This window comes from Myxocyprinus asiaticus, chromosome 39 (assembly GCF_019703515.2).
Source record: "Myxocyprinus asiaticus isolate MX2 ecotype Aquarium Trade chromosome 39, UBuf_Myxa_2, whole genome shotgun sequence".
Taxonomy (NCBI): Eukaryota; Metazoa; Chordata; class Actinopteri; order Cypriniformes; family Catostomidae; genus Myxocyprinus; species Myxocyprinus asiaticus.
This window is the reverse complement of record NC_059382.1, coordinates 14,721,493-14,738,680: the sequence shown is the minus strand read 5'-3', so window position 1 is coordinate 14,738,680 and position 17,188 is coordinate 14,721,493. Positions and strand designations below refer to the sequence as shown.

Sequence of the window (17,188 nt, the reverse complement as noted above, 5' to 3'; positions counted from 1 at the left end):
GCTTGTGTGTCCATCCATCAGGATATGCCTGTTAATCTACATTTTTGTCATATAATGTATACAGGGGCTTGGGTTGTCAGGAGATGAGGATAAACAGAGCAGGCTCTGAGATATCCTGACAGTGGCTTGAGCTGTGCTACCAGTAGAGATCTAGTATCTGTAAGACCCCGGGAGGATTTTCAGCACAGTTGGGATTTAAAAAGAATAAAGTTGACTGCCATTATAGTACACAGACTGGAGTCTATGTGCAATCTATGATAAGGTGCGCATGGTAGAAATTTATATTGAACTTTTTTTTTTTCTGTTTTTTTAAGTCTGGTCCTTTTCTTTTTTTATTTTTTTTTTTTGGTGTTCAGCTTTTCACAATACTCACTCTTCCAAAGCAGCTTTACAGGAATAAATTGGGCTTTGAAAGAGTGACAAGAGTTATATCATGTTCAGTCCTTCAAATTATGATCTGTTATTTCATTTTTTACTCGCTTATGCCATCAGTTTTTAATTGAATGTTATGGCACATAAACATATGACCTAAGTGTGCAGTTAGGATTTCCTTCTTATGTTGAAGGGCAGTTTAATCCTACTTTTTGATTATAATGGTGTTGAATTGATGATTTATACCTTGTCAAACTCATTAGCTGTATTGACTAAAGACTGAAGAGTAATATGGTTCCCTGTGTGTAAGTCCTATGTGACTCCTATGTGTTAACTTAACAGCCATATTGCGAGCTCAGGACACTTCATCACAGCCTTAACCCACATAGATCATATCTCACTGGTATACCAGAGAAAATCTGTCCCACAGTTATGTTAAATGTAAAGTCTTCCTCATTTGAGTTGTGTTTCAGATATGAAAAAATCTGCCAAGCAGGTAAGAATTATGTGGATGTGAGAGAAGACTCTTGCAATTATAGCTTCTTTCTGTGGTTTGTCAGTATGCTAACGGGAAGTGAAAATAAAATTGAATGCTTCCTCTGTCTAAAAGTGTTTTTTAAACAAGAATACTTGCATTTACTAGAATAGGCAACTTTTTGTGAATCTAACTGGGAAAATAAAAGGATATTTTACAAAACACATTGTATTGCTGTTTATTTTTGAATAAGAACATTGTCATTGTACAGATTTTGTACATAAGCACTTGACCAATTCAAATTTCAAAATTCAGGACCAATTCCTAAACAGAGTGTTATTTCACATAAAAGAGACCTTATAAGGCAGATATTATAACAGATATTATAAGGCAACTGTAGGGAGCCCAAAAGCAGGATAAGGTGTTAGTAAATGTTCATAAGGATCTTTCCTTGTGTGATCGGGTATACCTTATTCACAGTGGAAAATATACCAGTGAATTAATTCATACAGTATTATTTTGGCAAATCCTAAGAAAGCCACTAAAGCCATATTTGAATTCATGTTACTATATAATAGGATAATCCTAATACTTCTAATACTGTTTTGAGGTGATTAGTGACCATTATGATTAATAATTTTAATTTAAGTTTTATGAACTGGTGTGATATACAGTATGGAATCTCTGCACATGTGAAAGATTAGTTCTATGCCTCGTGGATGATGCAAACCCAGTTCATGATGTAGTAATTTACTTAAAGTAAAGATGTTGTCTAGTATGTAAAAGTTAGAGAGTAACCATGCTAATGCTTATGATGATGTCATTAATGCGATTGATAATGCAGAAATCTATTCAACTTCCTGAGTTATAGATATGGCCCATACAATCACGGGAGCACGTTCTTGGAAAGGTCCATACATATCAGGCATTATGTAAGTTATTAAATAGGACAAATATCTTATTTTGTTTGTGAATCTTTTTTGTCTGTTTTGGCTGTGTCTGTCTGCTCTTTGCTGGGGCATCCCTGGAGGAAACGCAGAATCTTTTCAATAGTGGCTTCCTGATACTCATGGGACCACCTGTATTATTGAGAGAAGAGATTTTGATCAGTTAAACATTAGTCAACATGAAATTCAAGTCAAATTTGACAACTTAAATTAAACGAAATACAAATTGACCCTATTTCCTTTATTAAAGCACACTTATGGTCTTTTTGTGCACAATTCATTGGCTCACGTAATCCCAAATAAGAAAATATTTGTATTTTGTAATCTCTTATTAAATTATAATAACCTGTGGCTGACGTCACAGATTTCTCTTACTCAACCCCTCCAACCAGCTGGCTCAATTCTAATATGTATTGCCAACTTCTCATGATCCATTCCATTCCCAATAAATACAATAACATTTTGCTGAATATACTGTTTCACTTGGAAATATGTGCAATTATAGAAGTAAAACTACACATTGCACGTGTCTGCCCACTGTTAAACCAGAAAGACACTGAAGCCCTGGTCCATGTATTTATATCATCTCGTCTTGATTTGGCTTACCCCCTTAAATCATTGCCAGACTGCATTATGTTCAAAATTCTGCAGCAAGAGTAATCAACCACATCAAACGATCTGCCCACATTACTCCCATTCTCTGTAATTTACATTAATTGCCGGTCTCTTCTCACATCCACTACAAGATTCTTCTTCTAACCTTCAAAGACACTTCAATGGCCTTTCACCTCGCTATCCCTCTGAGCTTCTGCAGCCTTACTCACCTGTGCATAATCTCAGGTCCTCTGATTCTCAACTTCTTGCTGTCCCTAGATTCCGTCTTTCGTCTATGAGTGCAGATCCTTTAGTGTAAAGGCAGCGAAACTCTGGATTTCACTCCTTTTGAATCTCCATAGCATGTCCTCAATTTCTGCTTTCAAATCCCAATTAAAACTAAACTATTTTCACAGTACTTTTAAAGGGATAGTTCCCCCCAAAATAAAAATGATCTCATCATTTACTCACCTTCATGCCATCCCAGATGTGTGATTTTCTTTCTTCTGCAGAACACAAATGAAGATTTTGTAAAAGTGTATCTCAGCTCTGTAGGTCCATACAATGCATGTGAATGGTGGCCAGAAATTTGAATCTCCAAAAATCATATAAAGGCAGCATAAAAATAATCCATACGACTCCAGTGGTTAAATCTATATCGTCTGAAGCAATATGATGTGTGGGTGAGAAACAGATCAACATTTAAGTGCTTTTTTACTAATAAATCCTCACTTTCACTTCCACATTCTTTTTCTTTTGTTTTTTGGTGATTCGCATTCTTTGTGCATATCACCACCTACTGGTTGGGCTGGTCAAAGGTGGAGATTTATAGTAAAAAAGCACTTAAATGTTGACCTGTTTCTCACCAACACCTGTCATATCACTTCTGAAGACATGGATTCATCCAATGGATTACGGATTACTTGATTATTAATTATGGATTACTTTTATGCTGCATTTATGTGCTTTTTGGAGTTTCAAAATTTGCCATTCACTTGCATTGTATGGACCAACAGAGCTGAGATATTCTTCTAAAAATCTTCACTTGTGTTCTGCAGAAGAAAGAAAGTCACACATCTGGGATGGCATGAGGGTGAGCAAATGATGAATTATAATTTTTGGGTAAACTATCCCTTTAATGTTTTGTTTTGTTTGAGATCATCTCTCTATGGTTGTTTTTCAAGTTGTCACTCTGTTGCTATGTTTCTGTTTTGTTGTTTTGTTTCATTCTATTGTAAAGCAACCTTGAGCTGTGGGAAAGGTGCTTGATAAATAAAACTTATTATTATTATTAAAACCATTGGATCTGGATCTGGTGTAGGCCTACAGTTTTATATACAGCAGGTTCCTGAGCAAGCATAAACTAGATTAGTAAAAAAATGCTGTATATTGTATGTCATAGAGTAACTGCATATAGCATAGTGCTGCTGACTTGGCACCAACATGTTTAGTGAGGCAGAGGGTTGACTCACTTAATGCCATTAAATTTGAGAATGCCGCTCATATCCTCCGGCAGAGAGGCTGGATCAGGCCACATGAAGTTATCAGTTACAGGGACGATGTTCTTCTTTCCATTTAGAGCAGTGACAATCTCCTGTGGATACCACAAATCAAAATGTTTAGCTTCACATGGCAGATTGACAATATTAATACATAATTACATCAATAAAAGTGTTGGCAGATGGATGTTTTGGCTTGTTTTGAGAACAGATTTATGGATTTTGTTAAAGAGATTCAGCAGGTAATAACTGATGCCTGAATCCCATGACAGTGCGTTGTCCAATCAAAGTGCAGCATTTGTACAATGATCTAAACCTTAATCATAATAAAGAGACTAAAGAGAGGATTTCTGCAGCTAACCTTATGTACCCAGTCCTTCATGGCAACATCCCCCATGCATTTGTCCAGTGCATTGGCTGACAGCACTAAGATAAAGTTGCGTGCTCGTTGCAAACTCGTGATCAGCTTCTCCCCAAACCTGCCAGCCTCCAGCTTCTCCACATCGATGAAGACACTGAAACCACGTAATTGTAGATGTACCTTTAGCAGGCTGCAGAGAAAGAGAACAGATAACAGTGAGTTAGGAATTAGCACTCAAACTTACATCTTTCATTTTAATTTAGTAAGGGATAATGTACCCATCAGCCCATCGTTATCACAAAATACACCCTGACAGATTAATCAGGCAAACTGTACATTATCCCGCTTATTACATGGCCTACTAATAAGAAAATAAATGGACATGAAACATAGATTTGTGTTGAAATTATTTTATTATGTGAGAAGCAAGAGACTGAGGTGTGCTACAGACCATCACAATATAGGAGCTTGTTTGCCAGCGACAACAGTCAATACACAGTTTAGCGGTCATTATACAAAAATATTTGACCACAGAATGCCGCAATTGACCAATCAGAACCAAATATTCCAGAGAGCCATGTAATAATATTAGAAATAATCTCCTGTCTGTTAGAAAGGTTTGTTGTCTGCACATAGACACAGATGCAGACTTCAAATACAGTCATTTCAGACTGTGCAAATCGTTACACTGACATTAAAATGAGACATGGGCAACCCAGTACATGTATTATTGTAAAGATTGATATAATATCAAGATGAAAGCCATCCCATGTGTAGCCTAACCTGGCAAGCTGTGACCCAGTGGTGCGACGGTAGCTGATGAATACATCAGGACCCGCAGGCTGGGAGTCAGTTAAGCAGGGTTTAGCAGGACGGCGGGTGGCAGAGAGAATCTTGGCACGATGGATGCCATTTTCTATGTGGCAGTCAGACTGCAGCTGTTGTTCTGTAATGTGGACAATATTGTTTCGATCAACCCCCGACTGAACCAGACCATAGATGTACTGACGTAATCGTGGGTCTATGTCGGCCAGCAAGTCTGCCAGGTTACTAGGGTCACATGTTGAGTAGTTGGCATAGGTCTTCAGTACACGCAGGTCTCTTAGAAACCTACACAGTGAGTATCAAATAATTGCTACAGGTTACAACAATATATTGCCCAGTGAAATTGGAAAACTGGAGTAACAAAAATCACTTTTATGTAAACGTGACATGTTTAAACATTTGTTTAACATTTAAAGTTTTTTAAACATTTAAAGGGACAATTCACCCAAAAACAGAAATTCTGTCATCATTTACTCACCCTTATGTTATTCCAAACCTGTATGACTTCCTTCTGTGGGACACAAAAGGAAACGTATCTAGCTTTCTCTCACTTTTGTATCTCTTTATTCTGCACAATGAAAGTGAATGGTGACTGAGGCTAACATTCTGCCTAACATCTCTATTTGTGTTCCACAGAAAAAAAGAAAGTCATATGAGTTAAAAACGACACAAAGGTGAGTAAATGGTGAACTATAGCTTAAAACAAAGATGTTTTTAAACAATTAGTTTTACTGGCCTCTTGCGAGTGAGCCCAGAATTCATTCCCAGATCATGGATCAGATCCTGTTCTGTGATATTAAGCAGTAGATCTCCATCCACCAGCAGCTCCTGAGACACACAATGTACAAAAAACATGATCAAGACTGTACTCAAGAGCTACACTTAAAAACTACACATCTGCCCACAAGACTACTACTGCTTTTCATCAACAAACACGACAGTTTCATCTAGCGACCATTATATATAGGCCTCGACGTTTAACTGTTTTCAATAGACCTCAGTCATGGTAGACACCATATTTAATTTAATGTGAATGAAAACAAGGCTGTGAGGGATAGACTTACAGTCTCCTCAATAGACTGTACTGTTATTTAAAGTGTTTTGGATCGCTCCACTGACGAAACATTGAAAAAAAATCTTTCCCAAAGATTTCAGTAGACAAAAAACTCCAGAAAACATGAGTTGTGGAAAATTTGATTTGATCGAGGAGCTTTACACAGCAGATTTTATTGAAGAGACTGTAAGCCTCGTTTTCATTCACGTCAAAAATCAAAGATGGCGCTACTGTGAATAAGGTCTACTGCCACTAAAATACTCATATTGGTCGATCACTAGCTTCAACCAATATTCACCATTATTTTTAGTACTGAAGTAGAAGACAGCGGCAGTGGAACTGAGCAACAGAAATATTATATTGTATCTTTATCTTGTTCAGCAGGAAATGGGAGCTGTGTACAAACCTGAAACCGATCACTGAATGCACTGAAGCCAATCTGCTGCAGCCAGGTCTGCACCTCTCCTCTCTTCCAGTTGGGTACAGATGACAGGATACGACGCGGGACATCCTCGCCCATCATCGTAAGGGCCCGCTTAGCCAAAGTGCAGACTGTGGCATTACTGGAGTACATGACAATTCTCTTTAGACTCTGAACAGCTCCAATCTCCTGAAATATCTGAGAAGAAAGGAAAAAAATAAACAGACTGAATATAAACTTGAAATTTGAGAGAACGTTCATTTTATGTAAGTTAATAGTTCACCCAAAAATACAAATTCAGTAGCAGTTACTCACCCTCATATCATTACAAAACCCCTTTGACTTTCTTTCTTCCATGGAACACAAAAGGAGAAATGTTGAGGAAAGTACTGGCCACTCTTTTTTTTCATATAATGAAAGTGTATGGGGACCCATGCTGTTGAGCACCAAAATTACAAAAACAGCGCCAGAAAAGATTTGTAAAATTAGTCTACACAACTTGTGCACTATATTCTAAATCTCCTGACACCATAGCTTTTTGTGAGGAACAGACTAAATTTAAATCAATACCTCATTTATATGGAAAAGATTGGGCAACATTTCTTTAAAGGTGCACAAAGGTTTTCCTAAAGAAATTAATTGTAATTTTGAAACATATGTATAAAATCATGACCACTCACATGGGATAAGGACTCATATCAGTAACCTTATAAAAGCTGTTTTATTCTACATGGGGGAGGGGTGCCTTCATGGGGGTTGCCATTTTAGATCACATGACCAGCTGAGTACTACTTGCTTCATCTCAGTAATGGTCTTGTTATTGGACACTTTCACTCTTGGATTAAATTAATCATGGCTGATTGTAAGTAGTGAATTTCTACAATGACATCTGTAACTGAAAAGTATTAATTTTGAATTATGCTGCATCCACACCACTAGGTGTCACTGTAAGTCCAAGATGACAAGAGTAAAAAGTTACTGAGAGCAACTTTAACATTTCTCAGGGCTGTCAACTCTCACGCATTGAGCATGTGAATCACGCAATTGACACTGTCCTCATGCTCTCACGCCACATGTCCCTTTTCTCATGCAGTGATAACGTCGCGGAGCAAAGAGGGCACTGACAGCGCACAGACAGCAAGACAGAGTAGGCAGCACCGTGCAGCAGCGAGTTATTCAGACCAATTAGGGGGAAAGCAGCAGCACAGCGTCAACTCTCATGCCGAGCTGAACTCAAAAGTTGGCAGCCCTGTTTCTCCTTTTAATTAACAGAAGAAATAAAGTCATACAGGTTTGGAACAACATGAGAGTGAATATGTGATGACAGAATTTTCATGTTTTGGTTAACTGTTCCTTTAATATATGAGTATACAGTATATGGTCCTAAGATCTGTACTAGTGTCATGTTCTCACTCATCAATAACACAGTACTTAATGAAGTGCTGGAGCTGAGAATATACAGTAGTGTCTGCCTGACCTTGGTATTACGTTGACGGGACTTAATACTAGTCTCCACGCAAAGGTAGAATGCTGCTATGCATTTCCCCTCCAGCCGTGTGCCATCCAGCAGAGGCAGCAAGTGTTGCAGGTCTGCAGCTGTGCGGCCCTGCATGCTGTCTGCGCTGTCCAAGAGGTTGCATGCAAACTCATCAGGGTCTAACGAGGCAATGAAGGGCTCCACCAGTTCTAGCGTGCCAGACTTCACCACCTCTTTCTCAATCTCCCTGTTAGCTGCCAGCACGGCCACAGCTAGACAGGCATAGAAACGGATCAGCTCATCCTCTTTAGAGAAAGCTAGAGGGAACAGCCAATCGGCCGCCTGTTTTTCGATCATCATCCTCTGGCACCGATGCCCACCATACATGGCGCAGTTAGCCAGGGCCACAGCGCAGTGGCGCAGTACAGTTGGGTCTGTTCCACGGCACCAGTACAGCAGGGTGTCCAGGGCTCTGTGAGTGATGAGCTGGGCAGATGTCTCCTCTGTGTGTTTAAACATGTGCTCGAGGATGCCCGACACGCTTCGTGCCAGCTGAGCATCCTCCTGCTCACGGGTGAGGTTCAGTATGACACCGAGCCCCATGCGTGCCACATAATCCCTGAAGAGAATTACAAAGGAAAACTTTTAAAATAGAAATTCTGATGCCTTTAGGGGAAATTCTCATGAAAAACTGATTTCATTCAGGTTACAGATTTTTTTTTGAAGTTACAGATTTTGTTTATTTTCTTTTGGAACATGAAAAGGGAAGTCTGAAATCATTGTAAACAGTGAATATTTAAACATTTTCCCACATTTTTTAAAACACTTTCTGGAGCATGTATGTACAGATGAATTGTCATTACTGCAACAAAAATAATTTGCCCAAAAATCTGAGAAGCTGATTAGTCTGAAAGAGAACAAAAATGTATTTGAACTTTGCATGTCGATAATTAGCAGAGGCTCTAAACATAGCATCGTTCCTCACCTAATTTGATTTTTTTTTTTAAACAATTTATCTCATTACTGAAACACACAATTTCATACTATTTTTTGTTTTTCAGCTCTCTATCTTTCAACCTAGATAACATTAAGCATCATAATATTTTAATGCATTCATATTAAAACTAAAAAGATATTTTTAAGTTGAAATACTGAGAAACAAAACATCTTCACCACAGCATATTTTCTCATTACCAAAACAATTAGGCTGCACAAATGTTGCAGTAATGATAAAGCGTGTTGCGGTAATGACGTGACCTAAAACAAAAACACTATAATAGGGGCACCCATTACAAGTAAGCAAAAATGATTGCTTCATCTTACAGAGGTACTTAAAAAATGAACCTAGTGTGCAAAATTGATCATTAAATCCATTGTCTTACCAATTTAGCATCAGCTGTGGTAATGAAAATGCATAGGTTTTGGAAACAGGTCATATAGACACAACTACAAAATTTTTAGTGAAGAAACTGAGGTGTCAAGTATCCATGTTTGAAATTATCCTCTTGCTGATGCATCGTCTTTATTTTGCAAAAAAAAAAAAAAAAAAAAAAAAAAAAAGGGTTTTGAAAAGGCAGCCAAAAAGAGTCACACTTAACCCTCCTATGGTCTTCGTTCACTTTTGTCTGGAATAATTTTGCCAATTTAATAAAAAGGGTGTCTTTTACCTGAGCGGTACAAGACGTGGTGACTTTTCCTTCAGTTGCCATCATAACATTCAAAATAAATTGGGCATGATTTGGTAAGTCTAAGTGATCGTTAAAAAAAGTTAAACCTTTTATCTTCGCGGGCAAAATTAAATAGGAAAGACCATAACACTGAGCAATTTTTTTAAACGGTCAAATGCAACTAATAAATCAGCCACAATTCTGAAAAAACACACATAGAAATTAAAGGGTGAGACTACAAAACATCCAGAGTGAAAAACATTACACACCCACTCACACGCACAAATGAACAGGTGAGACTATAACACAGAGCATTTTTTTTTTATTTGTAAAATAAAACCAATAAGTCAGCCATAATGCAGAACACACACACACACACAGAAATAAACAGGTGAGACTAAGGCCGGGCGAACACAGAGCGAGTTCTAGTGTTGGACAGTAATGAAGTATTTTTACTTTGTTACTGTACTTACATACATTTTTCAGGTATTTGTACTTTATCAGAGTATTTTTATTTTTAGGAAACTTTTACTTCACTACATTCAAAGCATAATATCTTACTTTTTACTCCACTACATTTTTAAAAACTGTGCCATTCCGGGGGCCTGGGTAGCTCAGTGGTAAAAGATGCTGACTACCACCCCTGGACTTCACTAGTTCGCTAGTTCGAATCCCAGGGTGTGCTGTGTGACTCCAGCCAGGTCTCCTAATCAACCAAATTGGCCCGGTTGCTAGGGAGGGTAGAGTCACATGGGGTAACCTCCTTGTGGTCGCTATAATGTGGTTCGCTGTCGGTGGGGCGCGTGGTAAGACGAGCACGGATACTGCGGTGGATGGCGTGAAGCCTCCACAGTGTGCTCAACAAGCCACGTGATAAGATGCGCAGGTTGATGGTCTCAGACACAGAGGCAGTTGGAATTCATCCTCCGCCACCTGGATTGAGGCGAGTCACGACACGATCACGAGGACTAAAGCGCACTGGGAATTGGGCATTCCGAATTGGGTGAAAAAAACAAACAAAAAAAAAAAAAACATTTGCCATTCCTTGCTACTTTGAAATGAATAAACAGTGTTAAATTAAAATAGACTAGTGGGTCTTGTTCCCACGAGACTATAACCATAACCCAGCAACAAATGCAGTCTCATGAGAGTTTCCGTAGAATGAGGGTTACCGTTTGGATATATCATTGCCCAATGCATTTGAGTACCAAAGGCCATTTTTAAATGTCTTCTGTGCCTGCCTAGCAAAATACACGATGACGGTATCGGCTGTCAAGAACTCGCCATCAAACTTGAAAAACACATCATGGTAAGTAATTTAATATTATATTAATAAAACTGCCATGAATGTACTTGCTTGCTAGCAGTAATCTTATAAATGCACTCTGGCCAATGCAAATTAGGTTGCAGGGTAATACAGGATTTATACAGAGAGCTATATAAAGAGCCAGGAACAGTTTATTAGGCCTATTTCTGTTTATATGTCAAAGAAAATATATTAATCTCTGTTTAAGGAACTATGAAATCATTAAATGAAAAGCATGGCTAAAGCATTAAACCAGATTTGTCTAGCTTTATTGCAATCTACGATCTCATCTGTTTAGCATCTTCAGTCATTACAGCGATTCAGATTATTAAACACACGTTGACCTAGCGGGGTATGTTGTCCTACAATTATTTAAACAGTTAAACAATTATGAAGCACAAAATGATTGATAAAATAGCAAAGGTGTACTAACTGGCAATTTACAAAGACAAAAAAACTTTGTGTGGCCAACAGATATCGTAATAAATAAATTGTAAAAATTTAAAACACACATTCTGCACTGACCTGACATTTATGAAGAATACTCGTCCTGCGAACACAGGTGAACCTTTTGGTTAATGTCTTCATTATTGGTGACCCTTACTTTAATGTATGGCAGTATGGTTTAATAATAATTGAATAATCATATAACTCAAATAACCATACTGTATCATTGCATTAGTTTTACCATGCTTAACCGTACTACTGTTTTATTGTTTAGTACGTTGCTGTCCTTTTACAATTTAAATTTGCAAAATGCATTGTATGTTTAGTAGCAATTAAAGATCATTCAATTTCAGGTCAGGACTACTTCAGACACCATTTGCGAGAAGAGATCATGTCCCAGTCACCAGATGATACCTCCAACACTTCTGATGAAAAGGACTTGAAACACACATACAGTCAGGAAAGTACCACACAAACACACAGTGTTATTGTGTATGGCAGTTTTTCTTAATAAAAAGCTCTAAACTATCTGTGTGCTTATGACATTAGATAACTCTCTCCTTAAATGTGTACGAGCAGGATGATACAGCATACTGAACTGCAAAAAAATATTAAACAAAAGCCTTAAAGGGATAGATCACCCAAAAAAGTGAATTCTCTCATAATTTACTCACCCTCATGCCATCCCAGATGTGTATGACTTTCTTTCTTCTGCAGAACACAAACAAAGATTTTTAGAAGAATATGTAGATCCATACAATGCAAGTAAACAGTGGCCAGAACTTTGAAGCTCCAAAAACCACTTAAAGTGGAGCTTTATTGTAAAAATGGAGTTAAATATTGATCTGTTTCTCACTCACACTTATCATATCTCTTCTGAAGAAATGGATTTAACCACTGAAGTCATATAGATTACTTTATGCTGCCTTAATGTGCTCTTGGAGCCTCAAAGTTCTGGCCACCATTCACTTACTTGTATGGACCTATACAGAGCTGAAATATTCATCTAAAAATCTTTGTTTTCTGCAGAAGAAAGAAAGTCATACACATCTGGGATGGTGTGAGGGTGATTAAATGATGAGAGAATTTTTATTTTGGGGGTAACTATCCCTTTAATAGACCAGTACTTTTTACTTTTGATACTTAAGTACATTTAAAAGCAAATACTTTTGTAATTGTACTCAAGTGGAAATGTAAAAGGAGTAATTTCACTTCTACTGGAGTAATATTTCATCAGGGTATCTGTACTTTTACTCAACTACAGGATTAGTGTACTTTGTCCACCACTGGCGAGTTCTGACACTCGGGAGGTCATGAGGCCCTGCACACGTTACGAGTCAGTTTATCTGAAAATCGTACAGGTGCAATCGTACATGACACGACTTTACGAACTGATGAATTCTGGAGGAATCACATTAATTTTCGCACTATTTATCATTATAAGACATTTAGCCAGGGGAGGACATTGCTTTAATTCCTTGTAGCTTGCGATTTAGAAATAAAAAAAGAAGACTGGCATGGCCAGGGGCTGAATTAGCTGAAAACTCATCTGACAATTAAAAAAAACAAATAAACAAAATATGGATAATTATTACAAATGCTGTCCAACATTTGACAGATTCAGAATTCAAAGGGAGGCTGTGTGATTTCATGACTGCATACAACAATCATAACGTCAGTGTGTTGCTGCTGCCAGTTTCTGCATGATAATAAAGTGCACAAAATGTACAAGATTAAAAAGAAAGTGCGGAAAATTTGCGCACCGTTTCTGTCGGTTATACTTGCATTTTATTTAAGCGCAAACATGACGTTTAGTGCAGAATTCTGAGTCATTTTAGTGGAGTAGGCTACCTGTATTATTCAGCTTTAGATGTAGGCTACGTCCTTCTACTCTGTGTCACTGCTTGCATGTTGACAGCAGATATTCTGAAGAAGATTTGTGAGGTCTTTCCATGTGAATGCACTTTAAAGCCGCACGTAGCAAAGTTTAAAAATCTTGTTTTAGCACAGCGGTTGATTGACAGTTAGAACTTTCAGCCTATAAGTCTTTGGTTTCACCAGACACGCGCTTGGGGAGTTAAAAAAAAATATCTTTCACATATCCACTATCGTGTGCATACACAATTATAACAGATGCTATATATCCCCCTAAATGTAGCTCTAGAACTGAAACGAATGCAAGTATGACAAATAAAAATAGACTATGATGGAAATTTTAAACCTCTGTCCGTCAGAGTGATAGAGATTGTTTTCTAACGCAACCCGTATGGCAAATGATTTGTTCGGAGAGCAGAGAGCAGCATGGCATTTCTGTAGAATCCTTCCCAGTGATGTGTTCGTGAATAATATGGGAAAACATGACCATTTTCTCCAACAAGTGTAAAAGCTTCATGAACACTCAAGCCAAATAGGCTCATTCAACTGCACACACCTCACAAATTCAAGCTGATAGCACCCACATTTTTTAGACATTTAAAAAAAATTATCGGGAGGTTGAGCTGCTCGTTAGCCCCTCGGCTCCGCTCGTAATTCCTCTCACACGATGTGAGCCACGACCACATGAGCACCAGCGATTTCCAGCTCGCACGACAGCCAAAAATCGCACTGTGTATGCCTGCCTTAAAACAGCCTTGAGACAGAACACACACATATCACACACACTCATGCACACAGAGAACAAAAATCAAAGAACAACTTCTGAGTGACCCCAAAGTATTCCTTTTCCACTGTGAGAAAGTTTACGCTTAGATGCAGGTGCCTCACCTTCCAGACAAAACACTGCATCTATCTGTTATGGAAACAAAGACATTTTCCCACAGCTCTAAGTTATAAACGTGGCCTTGTCGAGCCTTTCTCACAGTTAATTCTGTAGCAGCACCATGGCGAAACGCTTTACTGCTCAAGAAAACCCTGCAGCCACCTACTGGCTATTATTGTCATGACATGATCATGTCATGTTATTTATATTTTGTTCACCAGATGGCAGCAATCTGCCTCCAATATATGTCACATTCTCATATTTTTGTCATATTTCAACTTTTAATGTACTAATGTTTCACAAATGTGCTTATTTGCATATGAAACTTAATGGTAAAATTAATACATTTACATGTAAATAAGATCAAAATAGCATAAAATCCCAAAAGAAGTGCATATTTTTATTGCTATAACTTTAGGGAAGAAGAAATGGTCATCATCAAAAAAAGTTACACCTTTATTTGACTGACTTGGAGGACCAAAGGTAGGGCTCATTTATGAATCCTATAGGAGGGTTTAAATGTATGAATTACATTTTAATTAGAAAACAAAATATCAAACTAGTGGAACCAGTAAATGATTGATGACCTTTGCTCAAAACTAACTAATTTTCTTTGACATTTACTTTTGACATTTTTAGTGGACGTACAAACGTGGACGTCAGTGCCCAGGCTGACACAGGTAACCTAGCAGAGAAACCACAGGAGTGGTTTATGACAATATGGACATATTGCACTCATGTTTGACAACCAACGAGAAAGTGTCTTACTACTTATTTCATTCTGAACAGTATATGTGTTATTATTTCAGACCTAATTTTGTTCAATGTTTTGCTTGAAAAATGTACCTGTGCAATATTTATGTGAATTATCACTGGGTTTGATATTTTGTTTTCTAGTGCAATGACATTCATACTGTACATTTAAAAGTTTCAAAATATCTTGTCACTGTATATAAATAGCACACTTTATTCAGCATAATCTATTCCCTTACCTGTTTTCTGAGACCAGTATCTGCTCAAGAAGCTTGGCAGATTCATAGGTGATTTCTACAGCAGGTGTCTGCAGCAACTGCAAGAGCAAATCCAGACCTCCATCCAACCTGATTCTGTTACAGATCTCCTCTGCAACCTGTCGACCCACTGTGGGCAGCACCCAGGCCTCTTTAACCAGCTGGAAAGTTTCGGCAATGGCCCGGCGGGTCTCCTCCAGATCTCCAGTATCTTTGGAAGACTTTAGTGTTTTGATTGCGGAGCGCAGCAAAGGGAGAGAGCCGTCCAACACGATCTGGACGTTGGTGCTGATGCCCGGAGAGATGGCCTTGGGGTCAGAGACCGTCCTCCGGGGGTGCAGTCGACTGACATATTCTGGAACTGAGAGTCTGTTTAAACTAAACATGGAGAAATAATGGCAGATCTTGCTAAGGTAAACGACGAGGGACAAAATCATCTACCAGCTGTTTCTTAAAGACAGCTGCACTGTCCTTGTGAGGATTCCGTTATTTTACACAGCAACAGTTCTCGCGTTTTTTATTATTATTATTATTATTATTATTATTATTATTATTATTATTATTATTATTATTATTTTGCTTCGAATATTACAAAAACACAGTTCTAGGCCTGTTGTTTCCTTATATTGTTGTTTCTTATTATAACTGTTACAAAGAAATTGTTTAACTGGCCAACATTTAACTGGATACAAACTTGTCTAACTCATTCACAAGCAAATCATTATTGTCTCATTTGCGCCCTAATAAAGTAGTCGTTCGACCACCAAAGGCGTTTTAAGGGGCCGTTCACACCGAATGCGTTTTTACGTCCGCACGCGATGTTTTCTATTGTTATCTTATGTAAACATGCGCTAGACGGACGTTTTGCTGTTTTTACACGCCGTCTCGAAACACCTGTGTTTTGTTGCGCTGTATCTATATTTCTTTTCTTTCTTCTTCTTCTTCTTCTTCTTTTTTTTTTTTTTTTTAGCAAAACACCGCGTTCGGTCTGAACGGCTCCTTCAGAATCCACAGTTCGGGCCCATGTCTCAGAAAAGGCCCATAAGCGTGTGTTTAAATCTCGTCGTGAGAAATAACAAGTTGAAGCTGTCAGTGAGTTCGCTCAAATGAATTGCCCTAGAAGCAAATGAGGCACAAAACGGAAGTTGTACGGTAAAATTACATTAACCGGTTGTATAGCTGTGCACCGCCGTCTGTTAATTTGGTGTTAGCAGACAAAAGACAAACATTTCCAGTTTCCTTTTGTCACCCTCGTACAATCTGTGCGTGAATTCCGCGCAAGCGCCGGTAAAGCGATATTTGTACTTAAGCAAAAAATATATATATATATGATGCCGTTATGTTTGTAAATAAAGTCAAGTTTCCTGATAAATGGATCACATTCTCAAGCATCCCCGGCGTCAGTTTGTAGACCCGCCCAGTTCTGACACTTGGCTGTGGAGACTCACCATCAGCATCACAGTGGTACTTTAGTGTATTGCTGAGCTCCCTCTGGTGGCAGTAAATAAACAAATAACAGTCGGCCTATGTAGATTCTACAATAAACGGGATCTTAAAAGGATAGTTCACCCAAATATGAAAATTCTCTTATCATTTACTCACCTTCATTCCATCCCAGATATGTGTGACTTTATTTCTTCTGCAGAACACAAACAAAGATTTTTAGAAGAATATCTCAGCTCAGAAGGTCCATACAATGCAAGTGAATGGTGGCCAGAACTTTAACGGTCCAAAAAGCATATAAAGGCAGCATTACAATTAATCCTTAAAACACCAGTGGTTAAATTATGTCTTCAAAAGTAATATAATAGGTGTGAGTGAGAAACAGATCAATATTTAAGTCCTTGTTTACCATAGGTCTCCACTTTCACTTTAACATTCTTCTTCTTTTGTTTTTGATTATTCACATTCTTCGCACATATCGCCACCTATTGGGCAGGGAGGAGAATTTATAGTAAAAAAGGACTTACATATT

General features: G+C 38.1%; 1 protein-coding gene across 1 annotated transcript; it reads right to left on the bottom strand.

The window, feature by feature from the left end:
- Positions 1 to 1,080: 1,080 nt before the first annotated feature.
- On the bottom strand, positions 1,081 to 16,633 carry LOC127429879 (NAD(+) hydrolase SARM1-like). Its single transcript, XM_051679200.1, has 8 exons — positions 15,196 to 16,633; positions 8,026 to 8,644; positions 6,534 to 6,746; positions 5,810 to 5,901; positions 5,032 to 5,358; positions 4,249 to 4,438; positions 3,861 to 3,982; positions 1,081 to 1,926 (listed from the first exon to the last, which is right to left on the bottom strand). Exons 1-8 carry the CDS (start codon positions 15,648 to 15,650, stop codon positions 1,806 to 1,808), a joined length of 2,139 nt encoding a protein of 712 aa, XP_051535160.1. The 5' UTR covers positions 15,651 to 16,633; the 3' UTR covers positions 1,081 to 1,805.
- Between the last annotated feature and the right edge of the window lie 555 nt (positions 16,634 to 17,188).